Source organism: Oncorhynchus clarkii, chromosome 17, assembly GCF_045791955.1.
Source record: "Oncorhynchus clarkii lewisi isolate Uvic-CL-2024 chromosome 17, UVic_Ocla_1.0, whole genome shotgun sequence".
NCBI classification, from domain to species: Eukaryota; Metazoa; Chordata; class Actinopteri; order Salmoniformes; family Salmonidae; genus Oncorhynchus; species Oncorhynchus clarkii.
In genome coordinates this window covers 82,700,299-82,725,427 of record NC_092163.1, presented here as the reverse complement: position 1 = coordinate 82,725,427, position 25,129 = coordinate 82,700,299, and the positions used below count along the sequence as shown (strand labels likewise).

General features: G+C 44.7%; 1 protein-coding gene across 2 annotated transcripts in view; it reads left to right on the top strand.

Annotated features, from left to right (window-relative positions):
• LOC139371465 (plasma membrane calcium-transporting ATPase 2-like) overlaps positions 1-25,129 on the top strand; it is a 186,607-nt gene that overhangs the window by 81,941 nt on the left and 79,537 nt on the right. The window contains exons 7-9 of one of the 2 annotated variants that reach the window (XM_071111899.1): positions 1,127-1,219; positions 5,474-5,515; positions 23,760-23,924. In XM_071111899.1, the coding sequence (XP_070968000.1) occupies positions 1,127-1,219; positions 5,474-5,515; positions 23,760-23,924 (300 nt within the window). The remainder of the gene's footprint in view (positions 1-1,126; positions 1,220-5,473; positions 5,516-23,759; positions 23,925-25,129) is intronic. The other variant, XM_071111901.1, reaches the window with a different exon arrangement.

Sequence of the window (25,129 nt, the reverse complement as noted above, 5' to 3'; positions counted from 1 at the left end):
GTACAATATGCACAAGGGTGGAATTGAAATAAAAAATAAAAAAACTATTGCAACTCCCAGTGTAAAATCCTAAGAGTTTAAACGTTATTCAAAACGTCATTTCTACATGTCAATTATAATGACATTTTGTGAACTCTGTTCTTCAAGCCTTGTCTCCGATCCCACCCCTGACTATGTAAGATATGGTGTTTTCTTCCTGTGCCAGTTGGTGTCTTGTAACCGTTGTCGCAGTGATGGGATGACATTTGAAGCAGTTTAGACCACACTACGTTTCTGTTCCAATCACATTGCTGCCTTTTTCAATTTATTTTTGCTGCTCAATGACATGACACATGACATGAATAACATGGTTGAGATTGATTGTTCCAAATTGATTGATTAGCCCCTGGAATACACATGGATTCCATATTGATTAAGTATTGTTACAACCACACTAGATACAGTGGGGCAAAAAAAATTATTTAGTCAGCCACCAATTGTGCAAGTCCTCCCACTTCAAAAGATGAGAGAGGCCTGTAATTTTCATCACAGGTACACCAACTATGACAGACAAAATGAGAAAAAAAATCCAGAAAATCACATTGAAAAAAAATCACAATACTTATTTACCACCATAATTTGCAAATAAATTCATAAAAAATCCTACAATGTGATTTTCTGGATTTTTTTTCTCATTTTGTCTGTCATAGTTGAAGTGTACCTATGATGAGGCCTCTCTCATCTGACAGATTAGGGGTTTTAGCCTGTGTGGTACTTTTTCTCTTCACTGCTTTGTTTTCGTTCAAGAAATTGGTCTCTCCTTCCTCTCTTTGTCCTTTAGTATTGTGTTGAACCTATTTCATGTTCATTTATGTATGTAATGCCTGTACCATTCCTCCAGTCGTCTCAGTTTTAAACATCAGTGTGTGAACTAGGGACAAATCTGGTCACTTAATCCATTATTCCCTGTTTGTCTAAATGTTGGGGATTTGTTTTGTCAATCCTAGTGTGAATGAACTGCAGCAACAACACTAATCGTACTGTTATTCAGGATTTTAACCATGTTCTTTGGTTATTCAGGATTTTAACCATGTTCTTTGTGTTCACTGTTGCCTTTTTTTTACCCATAATTTACTTGCTACTATAGACTGCCCCCATCCCTCTGCCCACCCCATCGCAACTATAGCCACCGATGGTACTGCAGGCGGTATTGCACCTGGCAATGCCAGCCTAGGTAATGGTAGGTTGACCAAAACCAGAAGCTCCTTCCTGTCCTGCTATACCTCCTGGGTACTACTGCCTCCTCCATTTTCCACCTCTTTCTGCCCTCAACATCCTCCTCCTCTACCTCCGCCTCTCCTCCCTCCTCCGACTGTCTTTACCTCCTCCTCTACCTCCGCCTCTCCTCCCTCCGACTGTCTTTACCTCCGCCTCTACCTCCTCCTCTCCTCCTCCTCTACCTCCTCCTCTCCTCCCTCCTCCAACTGTCTTTACCTCCTCCTCTACCTCCTCCTCTCCTCCAACTGTCTTTACCTCCTCCTCTACCTCCTCCTCTCCTCTGACTGTCTTTACCTCCTCTACCTCCTCCTCTCCTCCAATCCTCCGACTGTCTTTACCTCCTCCTCTACCTCCTCCTCTCCTCCCTCCTCCGACTGTCTTTACCTCCTCTTCTCATCCTCTCCTCCTCTGACTGTCTCTACCTCCTCTCCTCCCTCCTCTCCTCCCTCCTCTGACTGTCTCTACCTCCTCCTCTCCTCCCTCCTCTCCTCCCTCCTCTCCTCTCCTCCTCCTCCTCCTCCTCCGACTGTCTTTACCTCCTCCTCTACCTCCTCCTCTCCTCCCTCCTCTCCTCCCTCCTCCGACTGTCTCTACCTCCTCCTCTCCTCCCTCCTCTCCTCCCTCCTCCTCCGACTGTCTCTACCTCCTCCCTCCTCTCCTCCCTCCTCCTCCTCCGACTGTCTCTACCTCCTCCTCTCCTCCCTCATAAAGGATAAGCAAAGTCATCGGTTTGAATTATTACTAGTTTCCTGTGACTGATGTCTGAAGTAGATGAATCTACCCAAGTCCCAAATAGCACCTTACAGGCCCTGGTCAGAAGTAGTTCACTATTTAGGGAATATGCTGCCATTTGTAACACAGCCATTATACTGTCTTCTTCTCAGCTCTAAGACTACCCCTCCATGTCCTCTGGGATGGGATGTTATGGTAGAACTGAATAGAAGGAGCCGTTACATCGACCGACTGAGTAAAGAACCAGTCTGGGTAATGTTGTTGTGCAGATGCAGGAGGCGATGAGAATGTGAGCATCGTACTTTTGAACAGGATCCCAAACTAAATTTCCAACAACTTGGAACTCTTTAAATGTTGTATCTAAATAAAAATTGTAAAAAGTTCCCATTATAGTTCCTCCATCCTCAATGATCCCAAATGAACTGAATAGATAACCATTCAGGTCGCAATTGTAAATGAGAACTTGTTCTCAACTTGCCTACCTGGTTAAATAAAGGTGAAATAAATAAAATAAATTACCCAGTGTGCAACAGTGGTGTGAATGTAGGCAAAGGGTTTCTGCCTGCTAGTTACTGTAAGTTTTCAACAGGGTTAATTTCTCCAAGTAGCCTACTTAAACTCTTTAATTTCTGTCTTAAAAACAACTTATTCATTGTTTTGTTTTCCAATCGGTAGATACGAATGAATACATGAGTTTTAACCCTGTTGTTGGTAGGATGAACCTTGGAGTAAAAATGCTCTGTTTAGGATTATGTGGTTTTCAAGAGCCTCCATCCTTAACCTTCTATCAGACCCCTGCTAGTCTCCGTCAGAATCCCTGTTTTTACAAATATTTATTTGCAGGAGGATTTCTTTCCTATAGTATTGTTCTCTCCAGCTTTCAATTCCTACACTTCAATTCCTCTCCCTTTTTTCTCTCTCTCTCTCTCTCTCTCTGTCTGACCGTGCATGAGGATTCTGACCTCACTCTTACACTGCATGCTCTGTGTTGGTCCTGTGTGTGTGTGTGTGTGTGGGTCCTGTGCGTTTGTGTGTGTGTGTTGCTTTATTTCCTCATTGTACTGTATCTTTGTAACTCTGTGATTCTGTGTCTTGATGCCTCATGAAATATCTGAATGGCTTTTCTTGAACTGTTAATGTGTGGAATTCCCTGTAGTCTGTATGTGAGTATGTCACTTCCTGTAGTCTGTATGTCGCTTCCTGTAGTCTGTATGTCGCTTCCTGTAGTCTGTGAGTATGTCACTTCCTGTAGTCTGTATGTCGCTTCCTGTAGTCTGTGAGTATGTCACTTCCTGTAGTCTGTATGTCACTTCCTGTAGTCTGTATGTGAGTATGTCACTTCCTGTAGTCTGTATGTCACTTCCTGTAGTCTGTGAGTATGTCACTTCCTGTAGTCTGTATGTCACTTCCTGTAGTCTGTATATGAGTATGTCACTTCCTGTAGTCTGTATGTCACTTCCTGTAGTCTGTGAGGATGTCACTTCCTGTAGTCTGTGAGTATGTCACTTCCTGTAGTCTGTGAGTATGTCACTTCCTGTAGTCTGTATGTCGCTTCCTGTAGTCTGTGAGTAATGTCACTTCCTGTAGTCTGTGAGTATGTCACTTCCTGTAGTCTGTGAGTATGTCTCTCTTCAAAATGAACACACATGAACACACTGATCCATAGAGAGGAAATCTGAGCTGTGATATAGCATCGGTCTTGTAGTTATTCAGTTTAAACATCAAGCGAAACTTGATATCAAAGAACAATAGTTGCATCACGCTCAAATCACTTTTGAAGTTTATTGGAAGTTAACTTACGAAGAGGCGTGGTTTCATCCAACACATTGTCAGACAATACAAAGTGAATAACTTCAGTTTGAACTGTGTGTGTTTTCGTTTGTTACAGCGATTATAAAATACCCTTTAGAACAATGTTTTCAAATATGTATATATTTTATTATTTTCTAGTTCACCTAAGCAACCTTTCAAAACATGACAATTCCTAATTGACTGAACAGTCACATTATTTTCTAATCTAGTTGTATTATCAATTATCTATTTTGATTGACATTATTTCTAATAGTTGTTGACTCGTTAGCGAGCCCAGGCACACACACAACAATTCAAATTGGAAAAAATTTGCAGACATCCAAATGACCCTCCCTGAAGCAGCATCTACCTCATTAAAATGACCCTCCCTGAAGCAGCATCTACCTCATTAAAATGACCCTCCCTGAAGCAGCATCTACCTCATTAAAATGACCCTCCCTGAAGCAGCATCTACCTCATTAAAATGACCCTCCCTGAAGCAGCATCTACCTCATTAAAATGACCATCCCTGAAGCAGCATCTACCTCATTAAAATGACCCTCCCTGAAGCAGCATCTACCTCATTAAAATGACCATCCCTGAAGCAGCATCTACCTCATTAAAATGACCCTCCCTGAAGCAGCATCTACCTCATTAAAATGACCATCCCTGAAGCAGCATCTACCTCATTAAAATGACCCTCCCTGAAGCAGCATCTACCTCATTAAAATGACCATCCCTGAAGCAGCATCTACCTCATTAAAATGACCATCCCTGAAGCAGCATCTACCTCATTAAAATGACCATCCCTAAAGCAGCATCTACCTCATTAAAATGACCCTCATTAAAATGACCATCCCTGAAGCAGCATCTACCTCATTAAAATGACCCTCCCTGAAGCAGCATCTACCTCATTAAAATGACCCTCCCTGAAGCAGCATCTACCTCATTAAAATGACCCTCCCTGAAGCAGCATCTACCTCATTAAAATGACCATCCCCGAAGCAGCATCTACCTCATTAAAATGACCATCCCGAAGCAGCATCTACCTCATTAAAATGACCCTCCCTGAAGCAGCATCTACCTCATTAAAATGACCCTCCCTGAAGCAGCATCTACCTCATTAAAATGACCATCCCTGAAGCAGCATCTACCTCGTTAAAATGACCATCCCTGAAGCAGCATCTACCTCATTAAAATGACCATCCCTGAAGCAGCATCTACCTCATTAAAATGACCCTCCCTGAAGCAGCATCTACCTCATTAAAATGACCCTCCCTGAAGCAGCATCTACCTCATTAAAATGACCCTCCCTGAAGCAGCATCTACCTCATTAAAATGACCATCCCTGAAGCAGCATCTACCTCATTAAAATGACCCTCATTAAAATGACCCTCCCTGAAGCAGCATCTACCTCATTAAAATGACCCTCCCTGAAGCAGCATCTACCTCATTAAAATGACCATCCCCGAAGCAGCATCTACCTCATTAAAATGACCATCCCTGAAGCAGCACCTACCTCATTAAATAGCAGCTTTTCTGTCCTGTATACGAACGCCTGACACCTGCTCAATAAATATACATGTTATTGTTTTCCTCTTCATGCCATTGTAATGTTTGTCCTGGTAATGATTGTTTGCTTATTGTCTGCTTTGGTTCTTATTGTTCTGTGTCTCGTATGTCTCCATCGTAGGTAAAATACAGGATGGCAATATGGAGAACAACCAGACTAAAGGTAACCTATTTTCAACTTCCCCCCCATAGTTGGGATGTGCTCTAACTAGGGTTGCAGAAATGTCGGTTACTTTTCCCCCCAAAATTCACAGGTTTTCCAGGAATCCTGGTCGGAGGATTCCAGATGTTCTGCTTAGTCCTTAATTTGAGGAATTTTCCGAACAGAATTTCTGGACAAACCTATTCATTTTGGGAAAGTTATCTGAATTTTTGCAACCCTAGCTCGAACGTTTCTCTAACGTTGAGTCTCTTAAGGTTCCTCTTAATGTTGAATTAACATCCATTCAGCCTGATGTATGTCTTGTCTTCAGTGTCGTTGTCAGTCAGTCTGCAGCGATGTGTCTGTCTCAGCTCCAGGTCTCAAAGTCTCTCTCTCTCTCTCTCTGTCTCTGTTTCTCTCTGTCTCTCTCTCTCTGTCTCTCTCTCTCTCTGTCTCTCTTTCTCTCTCTCTGTCTCTGTCTCTCTCTGTCTCTCTCTCTCTCTGTCTCTCTCTCTCTCTGTCTCTCTCTCTCGCTGTCTCTCTCTCTCTCTGTCTCTCTCTCTCGCTGTCTCTCTCTCTCTCTGTCTCTCTCTCTCTCTCTCTATGTCTCTCTCTCTCTCTGTCTCTCTCTCTCTCGCTGTCTCTCTCTCTCTCTCTCTGTCTCTCTCTCTCTCTCTCTATGTCTCTCTCTCTGTCTCTCTCTGTCTCTCTCTCTCTCTGTCTCTCTCTGTCTCTCTCTCTCTCTCTGAATGTTGTCTACATACAGACAGAAATGTTAAGAATCATGTTATTAATTGAAAACAAAGGACACATAAGGGGTCGTTCCATGAAATGAGTGAAAGCCTGTTAAATTAAATGAAGTGCCCTTTAATATAAACCAGATGGAGAATTCAATCAATCAAATGTTTTGTATATGAATAATACTTCAACACACTTTAATTCCATCAAGTTTTCACCGTCATTGTGATCATTTATTTCACGTGGTTTAGTGACTCATTTACATCTGTACCTCATTTTAAGGTGAACCCTGTTTTGATCTGAACTCTCTTTAATATGGTCAAACAATCATGTAGTCAAATCACCGTGTAAAAGCTGGTTCTGATCTTTTTGGCCGTTGCTGGTGTTTTGTGGTAGAAAACTAAGTGGGTCGAGCGTTACACGGCATCCCTGTTACCCATAGATAGAACGGCTAGAAATAGTTAAGCAATTAAATGTGTTTTTGTGACGCTTGCATTCAAATGTGTTCCTTCCCCTTGTCACGGGCTGATTTAACTTCTTAGGGATCCGCCCCCCTTTTTTTCAATGTTCGCCTAAAATGACATACCTAAATCTAACTGCCTGTTGCTCAGGCCCTGAAGCAAGGATATGTATATTATTGATACCAATTGAAAGGAAACACTTTGACGTTTATGAAAATGTGAAAGTAATGTAGGAGAATATAACACAATAGATCTGGTAAAGGATAATACAAAGAAGAAAAAACATGCAGTTTCTTACAACAACAACAACGTTTTTTTCCTACCACCATTTTGAAATGCAACAGACCGCCCGTGTCGTCAGCGTGCAATGAAGGCGTCGCTCTCTGGTCATCCTATAGGATATACTTTAAAAAATAAAATAAAATTTAGGGTGAGATTTTCAGTGATTCCTTTCTTTGCAAATTGAACGAGTGGAAATACAAAATTGATCGTGCGTGCTATGTGGACCTTTTTAGGATATGAAAATGGCTTTTATCTAACAAAACGACACTTCATGTTATCTCTGGGACCCTTTGGATGATAAATCAGAGCAAGATTTCAGAATGTAAGTACACATTTCACCTTCGGAAGTGAATTTATCAAACTATGGAGGTGAAAAAAGTGTTTTGTTGTTAGGCCATCTCTCCTCAAACAATAGCATGGCGCTTTTGCGCAGTAATAGCTACTGTTAATTGGACAGTGCAGTTATATTAACAAGAATTCTAGCTTTCAGCCGATATAAGACACTTATGTAGCGACATTTGTTGTTTCTCTATAATCTACGATCGTGACACAAGGCGCTGCATTATTTACAACTGTCCCATTGACGGGAAGCCGCTAACCTTGTTACAGTCAACCCTGTTACAGTCAACCCTGTTACAGGCAACCCTGGCCCAGTCAACCCTGGTACAGTCAACTCTGTTACAGTCAACCCTGGTACAGTCATCCCTCTTACAGTCAACCCTGTTACTGGCAACCCTGCCCCAGTCAACCTTGTTACAGCCAACCCGGTTACGGTCAACCTTGTTACAGTCAACCCTGTTACAGTCAACCTTGTTACAGTCAATCTTGTTACAGTCAACCCTGTTACAGTCAACCTTGTTACAGTCAACCTTGTTACAGTCATCCCTCTTACGGTCAACCCTGTTACAGTCATCCCTCTTACAGTCAACCTTGTTACGGTCAACGCTGTTACAGTCAATCTTGTTACAGTCAACCCTGTTTCAGTCAATCTTGTTACAGTCAACCTTGTTACAGCCAACCTTGTTACAGCCAACCCGGTTACGGTCAACGCTGTTACAGCCAACCTTGTTACAGTCAATCTTGTTACAGCCAACCTTGTTACAGCCAACCCGGTTACGGTCAACGCTGTTACAGCCAACCTTGTTACAGTCAATCTTGTTACAGCCAACCTTGTTACAGCCAACCCGGTTACGGTCAACGCTGTTACAGCCAACCTTGTTACAGTCAATCTTGTTACGGTCAACGCTGTTACAGTCAACCTTGTTTCAGTCAACCCTGTTACAGTCAACCCTGTTACAGTCAACCTTGTTTCAGTCAATCTTGTTACGGTCAACGCTGTTTCAGTCAATCTTGTTACGGTCAACGCTGTTTCAGTCAATCTTGTTACGGTCAACGCTGTTTCAGTCAATCTTGTTACGGTCAACGCTGTTTCAGTCAATCTTGTTACGGTCAACCCTTTTCCTTTAATTAGAATTAACTGTAGTATTATTTTTTATTTAACCTCCTGAGATGGAAAAACATGTTGTTGTTTTTTTAATAATTTGAACATGTTTTTTAAGACACAGTGTTAAAATGAGGAGAAATCATTAAAAAAATTACACCGAATTGTTGGAACGAACCATAAATGACTGTAGGAAAGATGTGGATTGACTGTTGTGAGCTATATCTTTTTAACCTCGTACAACAATGAGTATGTTTCTTAACCTGATCAGAACGGTCTTTTTGTTGATGTAGTTCCCCAACCCCTTGTCTAAAGGATGACTATCCATGAAACGTCTGGGCAACAACCCTCATTCTTAGATCGTATTTGAAATGTGCGTCTTCGCTTTAAAATGTGGAACTGCTACATGAATTTTCCTGAGAAGGATTGCTTCAGACAGGCGGGACGTTAGAACCAGTAGAAATATCAATGTATTGAAGATGTACTGTAGAATATCCCACAGCTGTCTCTGTTGGTTGGGCAAACCACTGGTGTGTAATAGGTTGGTTTTAAATCTGGTCTGTATCACCTGAATGGATGGACCAGCCTAAGTTGTGGTATTTCCTGTATAGCATTAGACCACAGGACCAGTCTAAGGTGTGGTATTTCCTGTATAGCATTAGACCACAGGACCAGTCTAAGGTGTGGTATTTCCTGTATAGCATTAGGCCACAGGACCAGTCTAAGGTGTGGTATTTCCTGTATAGCATTAGACCACAGGACCAGTCTAAGGTGTGGTATTTCCTGTATAGCATTAGGCCACAGGACCAGTCTAAGGTGTGGTATTTCCTGTATAGCATTAGACCACAGGACCAGTCTAAGGTGTGGTATTTCCTGTATAGCATTAGACCACAGGACCAGTCTAAGGTGTGGTATTTCCTGTATAGCATTAGACCACAGGACCAGTCTAAGGTGTGGTATTTCCTGTATAGCATTAGACCACAGGACCAGTCTAAGGTGTGGTATTTCCTGTATAGCATTAGACCACAGGACCAGTCTAAGGTGTGGTATTTCCTGTATAGCATTAGGCCACAGGACCAGTCTAAGGTGTGGTATTTCCTGTATAGCATTAGACCACAGGACCAGTCTAAGGTGTGGTATTTCCTGTATAGCATTAGACCACAGGACCAGTCTAAGGTGTGGTATTTCCTGTATAGCATTAGACCACAGGACCAGTCTAAGGTGTGGTATTTCCTGTATAGCATTAGACCACAGGACCAGTCTAAGGTGTGGTATTTCCTGTATAGCATTAGACCACAGGACCAGTCTAAGGTGTGGTATTTCCTGTATAGCATTAGACCACAGGACCAGTCTAAGGTGTGGTATTTCCTGTATAGCATTAGACCACAGGACCAGTCTAAGGTGTGGTATTTCCTGTATAGCATTAGACCACAGGACCAGTCTAAGGTGTGGTATTTCCTGTATAGCATTAGACCACAGGACCAGTCTAAGGTGTGGTATTTCCTGTATAGCATTAGACCACAGGACCAGTCTAAGGTGTGGTATATCCTGTATAAATCAAATCAAATCAAATCAAATCAAATCAAATTTTATTTGTCACATACACATGGTTAGCAGATGTTAATGCGAGTGTAGCGAAATGCTTGTGCTTCTAGTTCCGACAATGCAGTAATAACAAGTAATCTAACTAACAATTCCAAAACTACTGTCTTGTACACAGTGTAAGGGGATAAAGAATATGTACATAAGGATATATGAATGAGTGATGGTACAGAGCAGCATAGGCAAGATACAGTAGATGGTATCGGGTACAGTATGTACAAATGAGATGAGTATGTAAACAAAGTGGCATAGTATAGTATAAAGTGGCTAGTGATACATGTATTACATAAGGATACCGTCGATGATATAGAGTACAGTATATACGTATGCGTATGAGATGAATAATGTAGGGTAAGTAACATTTATATAAGGTAGCACTGTTTAAAGTGGCTAGTGATATATTTACATCATTTCCCATCAATTCCCATTATTAAAGTGGCTGGAGTTGAGTCAGTGTCAGTGTGTTGGCAGCAGCCACTCAGTGTTAGTGGTGGCTGTTTAACAGTCTGATGGCCTTGAGATAGAAGCTGTTTTTCAGTCTCTCGGTCCCAGCTTTGATGCACCTGTACTGACCTCGCCTTCTGGATGATAGCGGGGTGAACAGGCAGTGGCTCGGGTGGTTGATGTCCTTGATGATCTTTATGGCCTTCCTGTGACATCGGGTGGTGTAGGTGTCCTGGAGGGCAGGTAGTTTGCCCCCGGTGATGCGTTGTGCAGACCTCACTACCCTCTGGAGAGCCTTACGGTTGAGGGCGGTGCAGTTGCCATACCAGGCGGTGATACAGCCCGCCAGGATGCTCTCGATTGTGCATCTGTAGAAGTTTGTGAGTGCTTTTGGTGACAAGCCGAATTTCTTCAGCCTCCTGAGGTTGAAGAGGCGCTGCTGCGCCTTCTTCACGATGCTGTCTGTGTGAGTGGACCAATTCAGTTTGTCTGTGATGTGTATGCCGAGGAACTTAAAACTTGCTACCCTCTCCACTACTGTTCCATCGATGTGGATAGGGGGGTGTTCCCTCTGCTGTTTCCTGAAGTCCACAATCATCTCCTTAGTTTTGTTGACGTTGAGTGTGAGGTTGTTTTCCTGACACCACACTCCGAGGGCCCTCACCTCCTCCCTGTAGGCCGTCTCATCGTTGTTGGTAATCAAGCCTACCACTGTTGTGTCGTCCGCAAACTTGATGATTGAGTTGGAGGCGTGCGTGGCCACGCAGTCGTGGGTGAACAGGGAGTACAGGAGAGGGCTCAGAACGCAACCTTGTGGGGCCCCAGTGTTGAGGATCAGCGGGGAGGAGATGTTGTTGCCTACCCTCACCACCTGGGGGCGGCCCGTCAGGAAGTCCAGTACCCAGTTGCACAGGGCGGGGTCGAGACCCAGGGTCTCGAGCTTGATGACGAGCTTGGAGGGTACTATGGTGTTGAATGCCGAGCTGTAGTCGATGAACAGCATTCTCACATAGGTATTCCTCTTGTCCAGATGGGTTAGGGCAGTGTGCAGTGTGGTTGAGATTGCATCGTCTGTGGACCTATTTGGGCGGTAAGCAAATTGGAGTGGGTCTAGGGTGTCAGGTAGGGTGGAGGTGATATGGTCCTTGACTAGTCTCTCAAAGCACTTCATGATGACGGATGTGAGTGCTACGGGGCGGTAGTCATTTAGCTCAGTTACCTTAGCTTTCTTGGGAACAGGAACAATGGTGGCCCTCTTGAAGCATGTGGGAACAGCAGACTGGTATAGGGATTGATTGAATATGTCCGTAAACACACCGGCCAGCTGGTCTGCGCATGCTCTGAGGGCGCGGCTGGGGATGCCATCTGGGCCTGCAGCCTTGCGAGGGTTAACACGTTTAAATGTCTTACTCACCTCGGCTGCAGTGAAGGAGAGACCGCATGTTTTCGTTGCAGGCCGTGTCAGTGGCACTGTATTGTCCTCAAAGCGGGCAAAAAAGTTATTTAGTCTGCCTGGGAGCAAGACATCCTGGTCCGTGACTGGGCTGGGTTTCTTCCTGTAGTCCGTGATTGACTGTAGACCCTGCCACATGCCTCTTGTGTCTGAGCCGTTGAATTGAGATTCTACTTTGTCTCTGTACTGGCGCTTAGCTTGTTTGATAGCCTTGCGGAGGGAATAGCTGCACTGTTTGTATTCGGTCATGTTACCAGACACCTTGCCCTGATTAAAAGCAGTGGTTCGCGCTTTCAGTTTCACACGAATGCTGCCATCAATCCACGGTTTCTGGTTAGGGAATGTTTTAATCGTTGCTATGGGAACGACATCTTCAACGCACGTTCTAATGAACTCGCACACCGAATCAGCGTATTCGTCAATGTTGTTATCTGACGCAATACGAAACATCTCCCAGTCCACGTGATGGAAGCAGTCTTGGAGTGTGGAGTCAGCTTGGTCGGACCAGCGTTGGACAGACCTCAGCGTGGGAGCCTCTTGTTTTAGTTTCTGTCTGTAGGCAGGGATCAACAAAATGGAGTCGTGGTCAGCTTTTCCGAAAGGGGGGCGGGGCAGGGCCTTATATGCGTCGCGGAAGTTAGAGTAACAATGGTCCAAGGTCTTTCCTCCCCTGGTTGCGCAATCGATATGCTGATAACATTTGGGGAGTCTTGTTTTCAGATTAGCCTTGTTAAAATCCCCAGCTACAATGAATGCAGCCTCCGGATAAATTGTTTCCAGTTTGCAGAGAGTTAAATAAAGTTCGTTCAGAGCCATCGATGTGTCTGCTTGGGGGGGGATATATACGGCTGTGATTATAATCGAAGAGAATTCTCTTGGTAGATAATGCGGTCTACATTTGATTGTGAGGAATTCTAAATCAGGTGAACAGAAGGATTTGAGTTCCTGTATGTTTCTTTCATCGCACCATGTCACGTTAGTCATAAGGCATACGCCCCCGCCCCTCTTTTTACCAGAAAGATGTTTTTTCCTGTCTGCGCGATGCGTGGAGAAACCTGTTGGCTGCACCGCTTCGGATTGCGTCTCTCCAGTAAGCCACGTTTCCGTGAAGCAAAGAACGTTACAGTCTCTGATGTCCCTCTGGAATGCTACCCTTGCTCGGATTTCATCAACCTTGTTGTCAAGAGACTGGACATTGGCAAGAAGAATGCTAGGGAGTGGTGCGCGCTGTGCCCGTCTCCGGAGTCTGACCAGAAGACCGCCTCGTTTCCCTCTCTTTCGGAGTCGTTTTTTTGGGTCGCTGCATAGGATCCACTCCGTTGTCCTGTTTGTAAGGCAGAACACAGGATCCGCGTCGCGAAAAACATATTCTTGGTCGTACTGATGGTGAGTTGATGCTGATCTTATATTCAGTAGTTCTTCTCGACTGTATGTAATGAAACCTAAGATGACCTGGGGTACTAATGTAAGAAATAACACGTAAAAAAACAAATATAGCATTAGACCACAGGACCAGTCTAAGGTGTGGTATTTCCTGTATAGCATTAGACCACAGGACCAGTCTAAGGTGTGGTATTTCCTGTATAGCATTAGACCACAGGACCAGTCTAAGGTGTGGTATTTCCTGTATAGCATTAGACCACAGGACCAGTCTAAGGTGTGGTATTTCCTGTATAGCATTAGGCCACGGGACCAGTCTAAGGTGTGGTATTTCCTGTATAGCATTAGACCACAGGACCAGTCTAAGGTGTGGTATTTCCTGTATAGCATTAGACCACAGGACCAGTCTAAGGTGTGGTATTTCCTGTATAGCATTAGACCACAGGACCAGTCTAAGGTGTGGTATTTCCTGTATAGCATTAGACCACAGGACCAGTCTAAGGTGTGGTATTTCCTGTATAGCATTAGACCACAGGACCAGTCTAAGGTGTGGTATATCCTGTATAAATCAAATCAAATCAAATCAAATCAAATCAAATTTTATTTGTCACATACACATGGTTAGCAGATGTTAATGCGAGTGTAGCGAAATGCTTGTGCTTCTAGTTCCGACAATGCAGTAATAACAAGTAATCTAACTAACAATTCCAAAACTACTGTCTTGTACACAGTGTAAGGGGATAAAGAATATGTACATAAGGATATATGAATGAGTGATGGTACAGAGCAGCATAGGCAAGATACAGTAGATGGTATCGGGTACAGTATGTACAAATGAGATGAGTATGTAAACAAAGTGGCATAGTATAGTATAAAGTGGCTAGTGATACATGTATTACATAAGGATACCGTCGATGATATAGAGTACAGTATATACGTATGCGTATGAGATGAATAATGTAGGGTAAGTAACATTTATATAAGGTAGCACTGTTTAAAGTGGCTAGTGATATATTTACATCATTTCCCATCAATTCCCATTATTAAAGTGGCTGGAGTTGAGTCAGTGTCAGTGTGTTGGCAGCAGCCACTCAGTGTTAGTGGTGGCTGTTTAACAGTCTGATGGCCTTGAGATAGAAGCTGTTTTTCAGTCTCTCGGTCCCAGCTTTGATGCACCTGTACTGACCTCGCCTTCTGGATGATAGCGGGGTGAACAGGCAGTGGCTCGGGTGGTTGATGTCCTTGATGATCTTTATGGCCTTCCTGTGACATCGGGTGGTGTAGGTGTCCTGGAGGGCAGGTAGTTTGCCCCCGGTGATGCGTTGTGCAGACCTCACTACCCTCTGGAGAGCCTTACGGTTGAGGGCGGTGCAGTTGCCATACCAGGCGGTGATACAGCCCGCCAGGATGCTCTCGATTGTGCATCTGTAGAAGTTTGTGAGTGCTTTTGGTGACAAGCCGAATTTCTTCAGCCTCCTGAGGTTGAAGAGGCGCTGCTGCGCCTTCTTCACGATGCTGTCTGTGTGAGTGGACCAATTCAGTTTGTCTGTGATGTGTATGCCGAGGAACTTAAAACTTGCTACCCTCTCCACTACTGTTCCATCGATGTGGATAGGGGGGTGTTCCCTCTGCTGTTTCCTGAAGTCCACAATCATCTCCTTAGTTTTGTTGACGTTGAGTGTGAGGTTGTTTTCCTGACACCACACTCCGAGGGCCCTCACCTCCTCCCTGTAGGCCGTCTCATCGTTGTTGGTAATCAAGCCTACCACTGTTGTGTCGTCCGCAAACTTGATGATTGAGTTGGAGGCGTGCGTGGCCACGCAGTCGTGGGTGAACAGGGAGTACAGGAGAGGGCTCAGAACGCAACCTTGTGGGGCCCCAGTGTTGAGGATCAGCGGGGAGGAGATGTTGTTGCCTACCCTCACCACCTGGGGGCGGCCCGTCAGGAAGTCCAGTACCCAGTTGCACAGGGCGGGGTCGAGACCCAGGGTCTCGAGCTTGATGACGAGCTTGGAGGGTACTATGGTGTTGAATGCCGAGCTGTAGTCGATGAACAGCATTCTCACATAGGTATTCCTCTTGTCCAGATGGGTTAGGGCAGTGTGCAGTGTGGTTGAGATTGCATCGTCTGTGGACCTATTTGGGCGGTAAGCAAATTGGAGTGGGTCTAGGGTGTCAGGTAGGGTGGAGGTGATATGGTCCTTGACTAGTCTCTCAAAGCACTTCATGATGACGGATGTGAGTGCTACGGGGCGGTAGTCATTTAGCTCAGTTACCTTAGCTTTCTTGGGAACAGGAACAATGGTGGCCCTCTTGAAGCATGTGGGAACAGCAGACTGGTATAGGGATTGATTGAATATGTCCGTAAACACACCGGCCAGCTGGTCTGCGCATGCTCTGAGGGCGCGGCTGGGGATGCCATCTGGGCCTGCAGCCTTGCGAGGGTTAACACGTTTAAATGTCTTACTCACCTCGGCTGCAGTGAAGGAGAGACCGCATGTTTTCGTTGCAGGCCGTGTCAGTGGCACTGTATTGTCCTCAAAGCGGGCAAAAAAGTTATTTAGTCTGCCTGGGAGCAAGACATCCTGGTCCGTGACTGGGCTGGGTTTCTTCCTGTAGTCCGTGATTGACTGTAGACCCTGCCACATGCCTCTTGTGTCTGAGCCGTTGAATTGAGATTCTACTTTGTCTCTGTACTGGCGCTTAGCTTGTTTGATAGCCTTGCGGAGGGAATAGCTGCACTGTTTGTATTCGGTCATGTTACCAGACACCTTGCCCTGATTAAAAGCAGTGGTTCGCGCTTTCAGTTTCACACGAATGCTGCCATCAATCCACGGTTTCTGGTTAGGGAATGTTTTAATCGTTGCTATGGGAACGACATCTTCAACGCACGTTCTAATGAACTCGCACACCGAATCAGCGTATTCGTCAATGTTGTTATCTGACGCAATACGAAACATCTCCCAGTCCACGTGATGGAAGCAGTCTTGGAGTGTGGAGTCAGCTTGGTCGGACCAGCGTTGGACAGACCTCAGCGTGGGAGCCTCTTGTTTTAGTTTCTGTCTGTAGGCAGGGATCAACAAAATGGAGTCGTGGTCAGCTTTTCCGAAAGGGGGGCGGGGCAGGGCCTTATATGCGTCGCGGAAGTTAGAGTAACAATGGTCCAAGGTCTTTCCTCCCCTGGTTGCGCAATCGATATGCTGATAAAATTTGGGGAGTCTTGTTTTCAGATTAGCCTTGTTAAAATCCCCAGCTACAATGAATGCAGCCTCCGGATAAATTGTTTCCAGTTTGCAGAGAGTTAAATAAAGTTCGTTCAGAGCCATCGATGTGTCTGCTTGGGGGGGGATATATACGGCTGTGATTATAATCGAAGAGAATTCTCTTGGTAGATAATGCGGTCTACATTTGATTGTGAGGAATTCTAAATCAGGTGAACAGAAGGATTTGAGTTCCTGTATGTTTCTTTCATCGCACCATGTCACGTTAGTCATAAGGCATACGCCCCCGCCCCTCTTTTTACCAGAAAGATGTTTTTTCCTGTCTGCGCGATGCGTGGAGAAACCTGTTGGCTGCACCGCTTCGGATTGCGTCTCTCCAGTAAGCCACGTTTCGGTGAAGCAAAGAACGTTACAGTCTCTGATGTCCCTCTGGAATGCTACCCTTGCTCGGATTTCATCAACCTTGTTGTCAAGAGACTGGACATTGGCAAGAAGAATGCTAGGGAGTGGTGTGCGCTGTGCCCGTCTCCGGAGTCTGACCAGAAGACCGCCTCGTTTCCCTCTCTTTCGGAGTCGTTTTTTTGGGTCGCTGCATAGGATCCACTCCGTTGTCCTGTTTGTAAGGCAGAACACAGGATCCGCGTCGCGAAAAACATATTCTTGGTCGTACTGATGGTGAGTTGATGTTGATCTTATATTCAGTAGTTCTTCTCGACTGTATGTAATGAAACCTAAGATGACCTGGGGTACTAATGTAAGAAATAACACGTAAAAAAACAAATATAGCATTAGACCACAGGACCAGTCTAAGGTGTGGTATTTCCTGTATAGCATTAGACCACAGGACCAGTCTAAGGTGTGGTATTTCCTGTATAGCATTAGACCACAGGACCAGTCTAAGGTGTGGTATTTCCTGTATAGCATTAGACCACAGGACCAGTCTAAGGTGTGGTATTTCCTGTATAGCATTAGGCCACGGGACCAGTCTAAGGTGTGGTATTTCCTGTATAGCATTAGACCACAGGACCAGTCTAAGGTGTGGTATTTCCTGTATAGCATTAGACCACAGGACCAGTCTAAGGTGTGGTATTTCCTGTATAGCATTAGACCACAGGACCAGTCTAAGGTGTGGTATTTCCTGTATAGCATTAGACCACAGGACCAGTCTAAGGTGTGGTATTTCCTGTATAGCATTAGACCACAGGACCAGTCTAAGGTGTGGTATTTCCTGTATAGCATTAGGCCACAGGACCAGTCTAAGGTGTGGTATTTCCTGTATAGCATTAGACCACAGGACCAGTCTAAGGTGTGGTATTTCCTGTATAGCATTAGACCACAGGACCAGTCTAAGGTGTGGTATTTCCTGTATAGCATTAGACCACAGGACCAGTCTAAGGTGTGGTATTTCCTGTATAGCATTAGGCCACAGGACCAGTCTAAGTTGTGGTCATTTTGAAGAAAGAAGTTCAACAGCAGGTTGAAACAGTGTAAAACATAGATGTTGTTTGAAAGCCTAACACAACGAAATGGAAAGCCCTTTCTAAGATGATAATTCATTAAAAAAAACACCCATATGCATATTTAGAGCTGATGCATATTAATAGGCTTTTATGAGTCCAAGCCCCCCCCCTCATATAATTATGATTATGCCTTTATGCAATACATTGTCTACTGCATATTACACATATTAAACATACATCTGATTTAAAATGTATTTGGTACATAATTGGTCGAGCCTATGTTCCAACACTAGTAATGGCCTCTGAGTGTGGACTGTATTACGATCCATACTGGATGGACTGGTTACCTTCTGCTACGCTGCAAACCTTCTATCCATGAGTCCGTATAGCTCTAGAGGATGCTGTCGGTTCATTGATTGTGTTGGGCAGCTTACAGTTAGCTTAAACATGATAGAGAATTTGTATTTTGATAGTTATTTAATATTTTCATAATGAATTGGGGGACAACTTCAGCAGAAGGTCTCATGTGTTTCCATCTCTCCCTCTTTTATTCATTTCATCAAGCAGCGCAGACGGGCAGTCAACATTTTGAATTAAAGATGTGTCGTTGCCGAAAACATTTTAATAACGATGTCCCCGAACAGATTTCACTTACTTTTCCAAATTAGGCACAGTGTATCTGCAGTGTTGGAGAGCCCATGACATACATAGTACTGGGTAGCAGGAACAGGGTAGGAGAGCCCATGGTATACAGAGTACTGGGTAGCTGCAGTGTTGGAGAGCCCGTGACATACAGAGTACTGGGTATCTGCAGTGTTGGAGGGCCCATGCCATGGCCCATGCCATGGTAGCAGGAACAGGGTAGGAGAGCCCATGGCATACAGAGTACTGGGTAGCAGGAACAGGGTAGGAGAGCCCATGACATACAGAGTACTGGGTAGCTGCAGGAACAGGGTTGGAGAGCCCATGGCATATAGAGTACTGGGTAGCAGGAACAGGGTAGGAGAACCCATGGCATAGAGAGTACTGGGTATCTGCAGTGTTGGAGGGCCCATGGCATACAGAGTATTGGGTAGCTATAGGAACAGGGTAGGAGAGCCCATGGCATACAGAGTACTGGGTAGCAGGAACAGCGTAGGAGAGCCCATGGTATACAGAGTACTGGGTATCTGCAGGAACAGGGTAGGAGAGCCCATGGCATACAGAGTACTGGGTAGCAGGAACAGCGTAGGAGAGCCCATGACATACAGAGTACTAGGTAGCAGGAACAGGGTAGGAGAGACCATGACATACAGAGTACTGCGTATCTGCAGGAACAGGGTAGGAGAGCCCATTGTATACAGAGTACTGGGTAGCTGCAGGAACAGGGTTGGAGAGCCCATGACATACAGAGTACTGGGTATCTGCAGGAACAGGGTAGGAGAGCCCATGGTATACAGAGTACTGGGTAGCAGGAACAGCGTAGGAGAGCCCATGGCATACAGAGTACTGGGTAGCAGGAACAGGGTAGGAGAGCCCATGACATACAGAGTACTGGGTAGCAGGAACAGGGTAGGAGAGCCCATGACATACAGAGTACTGGGTAGCAGGAACAGGGTAGGAGAGCCCATGACATACAGAGTACTGGGTAGCAGGAACAGGGTAGGAGAGCCCATGGCATACAGAATTTGTGTGGAATATCACCTGTCATGCAGCGAGAGCAACCTCCTCAAACAGAGGTTAATGCCTGGAGTGAAATAAGTTAATAAATAATAAATAATAAATAATTTCCTTCTCAGCTGCTCATATTAACCACCAGAAATCAGGGGAAAACAGACCCGCGGGATCCATTCGCTATTCGAGTGCATGTGAACTGTCTTTATTCCCCTGCCCCTGTTCCCTACCACTTGATAATTGGCCATACTAAATCGAAATGACTTTGACAAATTAGTGAAGATTAAATTGAGAATAGTCTGATGGGTGAAAATATGATCACTTGATGAGAGAACAGCTGTGCAGCCTGAGGAACAGAGAGCAAGATTTATTTTGTTACTTTCGAAAATCTATAACTTATAGTCACATCATGCTAGTACCTATAGTAACATCAATAGCCTATAGACACATACATAATCTAGCATATATGATTAAATCTATCATATAGAACTAATCTAGCATATATGATTAAATATATCATATAGAACTAATCTAGCATATATGATTAAATATATCATATAGGACTAAATATATCATATAGGACTAAATATAACATATAGGACTAAATCTTTCATATAGGACTAATCTAGCATATATGAGTTGTCTAGCGTAGGAAGGATATCAATCAATCAATCAATCAATCAAATGTATTTATAAAGCCCTTCTTACATCAACTGATGTCACAAAGTGCTGTACAGAAATCTACCATATAATCTATTATATAGGACTAATCTATCATACAGGACTAAATCTATCATATATGACTAAATATATCATATAGGACTAAATTTATCAAATAGGACTATTCTATCATATAGGACTAAATCTAGGACAGACAATGTTGACATGTTGTATACAGGCTTGTTGGAAAACTGACTTGATGGAAAGGTGGCATCCTATGACGTTGCCAAGTTTAAAATCACTGAGCTCTTCAGTAAGGCCATTCTACTTCCAATGTTTGTCTATGGAGATTGCATTGCTGCATTGCATTGCTGTGTGTTTTTGGCCATGAAGTGTATGTATATACTGTAAATGCTGTTTACATATATACTCATATTTCTATTGAGAGTTGGAATTGTAGAATACACAAGGTGTGAGTTCAACATTGGGTTCTGCGTCAGCGGTTTCTCTATTGTTATGTCAGTCACTGACAGTCACTCGATTAGCCATGTTACCATGTCAGCCATGTTACCATGTTAGCCATGTTAGCCATGTCAGCCATGTTAGCCATGTCAGCCATGTTAGCCATGTTAGCCATGTTACCATGTCAGCCATGTTAGCCATGTCAGCCATGTTACCATGTTAGCCATGTTAGCCATGTCAGCCATGTCAGCCATGTTACCATGTTAGCCATGTTACCATGTTAGCCATGTTACCATGTTAGCCATGTTACCATGTTAGCCATGTTAGCCATGTCAGCCATTTTAGCCATGTCAGCCATGTCAGCCATGTTAGCCATGTCAGCCATGTTACCATGTTAGCCATGTTAGCCATGTCAGCCATTTTAGCCATGTCAGCCATGTCAACCATGTTACCATGTTAGCCATGTTACCATGTCAGCCATGTTACCATGTTACCATGTCAGCCATGTCAGCCATGTCAGCCATGTTAGCCATGTTACCATGTTAGCCATGTCAGCCATGTTAGCCATGTCAGCCATGTTAGCCATGTTAGCCATGTCAGCCATGTCAGCCATGTTACCATGTTACCATGTCAGCCATGTTACCATGTTAGCCATGTCAGCCATGTCAGCCATGTTACCATGTCAGCCATGTTAGCCATGTTAGCCATGTTACCATGTCAGCCATGTTACCATGTCAGCCATGTTACCATGTCAGCCATGTCAGCCATGTTAGCCATGTTACCATGTTAGCCATGTTACCATGTTAGCCATGTCAGCCATGTTAGCCATGTTAGCCATGTCAGCCATGTCAGCCATGTTACCATGTTAGCCATGTCAGCCATGTTACCATGTTAGCCATGTCAGCCATGTCAGCCATGTTACCATGTCAGCCATGTTAGCCATGTTAGCCATGTTACCATGTCAGCCATGTTACCATGTCAGCCATGTTACCATGTCAGCCATGTTAGCCATGTTAGCCATGTTACCATGTTAGCCATGTTACCATGTCAGCCATGTTACCATGTTACCATGTCAGCCATGTTACCATGTCAGCCATGTCAGCCATGTTACCATGTCAGCCATGTTACCATGTCAGCCATGTCAGCCATGTTACCATGTCAGCCATGTTAGCCATGTTACCATGTCAGCCATGTTAGCCATGTTACCATGTCAGCCATGTCAGCCATGTTACCATGTCAGCCATGTCAGCCATGTCAGCCATGTTAGCCATGTTAGCCATGTTACCATGTCAGCCATGTTAGCCATGTCAGCCATGTTACCATGTTAGCCATGTTAGCCATGTCAGCCATGTCAGCCATGTTAGCCATGTTACCATGTTAGCCATGTTACCATGTTAGCCATGTTAGCCATGTCAGCCATTTTAGCCATGTCAGCCATGTTAGCCATGTCAGCCATGTTACCATGTTAGCCATGTTAGCCATGTCAGCCATTTTAGCCATGTCAGCCATGTCAACCATGTTACCATGTTAGCCATGTTACCATGTCAGCCATGTTACCATGTTACCATGTCAGCCATGTCAGCCATGTCAGCCATGTTAGCCATGTTACCATGTTAGCCATGTTACCATGTTAGCCATGTCAGCCATGTTAGCCATGTTAGCCATGTCAGCCATGTCAGCCATGTTACCATGTTAGCCATGTCAGCCATGTTACCATGTTAGCCATGTCAGCCATGTCAGCCATGTTACCATGTCAGCCATGTTACCATGTCAGCCATGTTAGCCATGTTACCATGTCAGCCATGTTACCATGTCAGCCATGTTACCATGTCAGCCATGTTAGCCATGTTAGCCATGTTACCATGTTAGCCATGTTACCATGTCAGCCATGTTACCATGTTACCATGTCAGCCATGTTACCATGTCAGCCATGTTACCATGTCAGTCATGTTACCATGTCAGCCATGTCAGCCATGTTACCATGTCAGCCATGTTAGCCATGTTACCATGTCAGCCATGTTAGCCATGTTACCATGTCAGCCATGTCACCATGTCAGCCATGTCAGCCATGTTACCATGTTAGCCATGTTACCATGTTAGCCATGTTACCATGTTAGCCATGTTACCATGTCAGCCATGTTACCATGTCAGCCATGTTAGCCATGTTACCATGTCAGCCATGTTAGCCATGTTACCATGTCAGCCATGTCACCATGTCAGCCATGTCAGCCATGTTACCATGTTAGCCATGTTACCATGTTAGCCATGTTACCATGTTAGCCATGTTACCATGTCAGCCATGTTAGCCATGTTACCATTTCAGCCATGTCAGCCATGTTACCATGTCAGCCATGTTAGCATGTCAGCCATGTCAGCCATGTTAGCCATGTCAGCCATGTTAGCCACCTCCAGGGGCCCTGACCTCCAGGGGCCCTGACCTCCAGGGGCTTTGACTTCCAGGGGGCCCTGACCTCCAGGGGCCCTGACTTCCAGGGGGCCCTGACCTCCAGGGGCCCTGACTTCCAGGTGGCCCTGACCTCCAGGGGCTTTGACTTCCAGGGGGCCCTGACCTCCAGGGGCCCTGACTTCCAGGGGGCCCTGACCTCCAGGGGCCCTGACTTCCAGGTGGCCCTGACCTCCAGGGGCTTTGACTTCCAGGGGGCCCTGACCTCCAGGGGGCCCTGACCTCCAGGGGGCCCCCATTGATTTTGTTAGTCAGTCTCATATTAACATGGCATAAGTCATGGCAACATCTGTATTGCTGTCTTTAATCGCAAAATGAAATAAATAAAATATGTTATAAATTTGAAACATTTCCTCTCCGCCCCTTATCTCTACTCTGCCCCTTTTCGCTGCCCCTTATCTCCGCCCCTTATCTCTACTCCGCCCCTTATCTCTACTCTGCCCCACTCTGACCCACATAAAAAACTAATTTCGCTTCGGCCTCGAAAAGGCTAGGCCCTGATCCCATAATAACCACTGTCTTTGTGTTCCTCTGGTTGTTTCAGTCAAGAAGCAGGACGGAGCGGCCGCCATGGAGATGCAGCCTCTGAAGAGCGCCGAGGGAGGAGAGATGGAGGAGAAGGAGAAGAAGAAGGCAAACGTCTCCAAGAAGGAGAAGTCTGTCCTCCAGGGGAAACTGACCAAGCTGGCTGTTCAGATCGGCAAAGCAGGTTCTGCAGATCAATCAATAGGATATACTCCATAATCAATAGGCTTTGAAACATTGATCAGACCACTCAATATATGATCAATTATTTATCTCAATGTGGCAGTAGATCATATCACAATGATATTCTGAGATGAAATAAGGAGATCATATCACTGGCAGAATTAAATGAGTCATTGGTCTGTGTGGAATCACAGAGATACATCACTGCTGCTGTTGATTTGTGAAGTTGAAAGCTGAAATTATTTTTTTTATTTTTTATTTAACCTTTATTTAACAAGGCAAGTCAGTTAAGAACAAATTCTTATTTACAATGACGGCCTAGCGACAGATTTATTTTTACCTTGTCAGCTCGGGAACCTTTCGGTTACAAGTCCAACGCTCTAACCACTAGTCTACCTGCCTCTAACCACTAGTCTACCTGCCTCTAACCACTAGTCTACCTGCCTCTAACCACTAGTCTACCTGCCTCTAACCACTAGGCTACCTGCCTCTAACCACTAGTCTACCTGCCTCTAACCACTAGTCTACCTGCCTCTAACCACTAGTCTACCTGCCTCTAACCACTAGTCTACCTGCCTCTAACCACTAGGCTACCTGCCGCCCCTCATCAAATAAACATTAGATATCATGTTTTTAAAAAGCCATGCATCTTTAATCTGTTTACAAGTAAAGAAAAGTTAAAGAGAAGTAATGTACAGTAAGGACAGACGCTGACATCTTGTCCTTGTCATTCTCCAGGTCTATTAATGTCAGCCATCACAGCACTGTACTAGAGTAGAGTGGAGTAGAGTGGAGTGGAGTGGAGTGGAGTAGAGCGGAGTGGAGTGGAGTAGAGCACATCAAAGTAGAGTAGAGTAGAGCACATCAAAGCAGAGTAGAGTAGAGCACATCAAAGCAGAGTAGAGTAGAGCACATCAAAGCAGAGTAGAGTAGAGCACATCAAAGCAGAGTAGAGTAGAGCACATCAAAGCAGAGTAGAGTAGAGTAGAGCACATCAAAGCAGAGTAGAGTAGAGCACATCAAAGTAGAGTAGAGTAGAGCACATCAAAGCAGAGTAGAGTAGAGTAGAGCACATCAAAGTAGAGTAGAGTAGAGCACATCAAAGCAGAGTAGAGTAGAGCACATCAAAGTAGAGTAGAGTAGAGCACATCAAAGCAGAGTAGAGTACAGCACATCAAAGCAGAGCAGAGCACAGTAGAGTAGAGT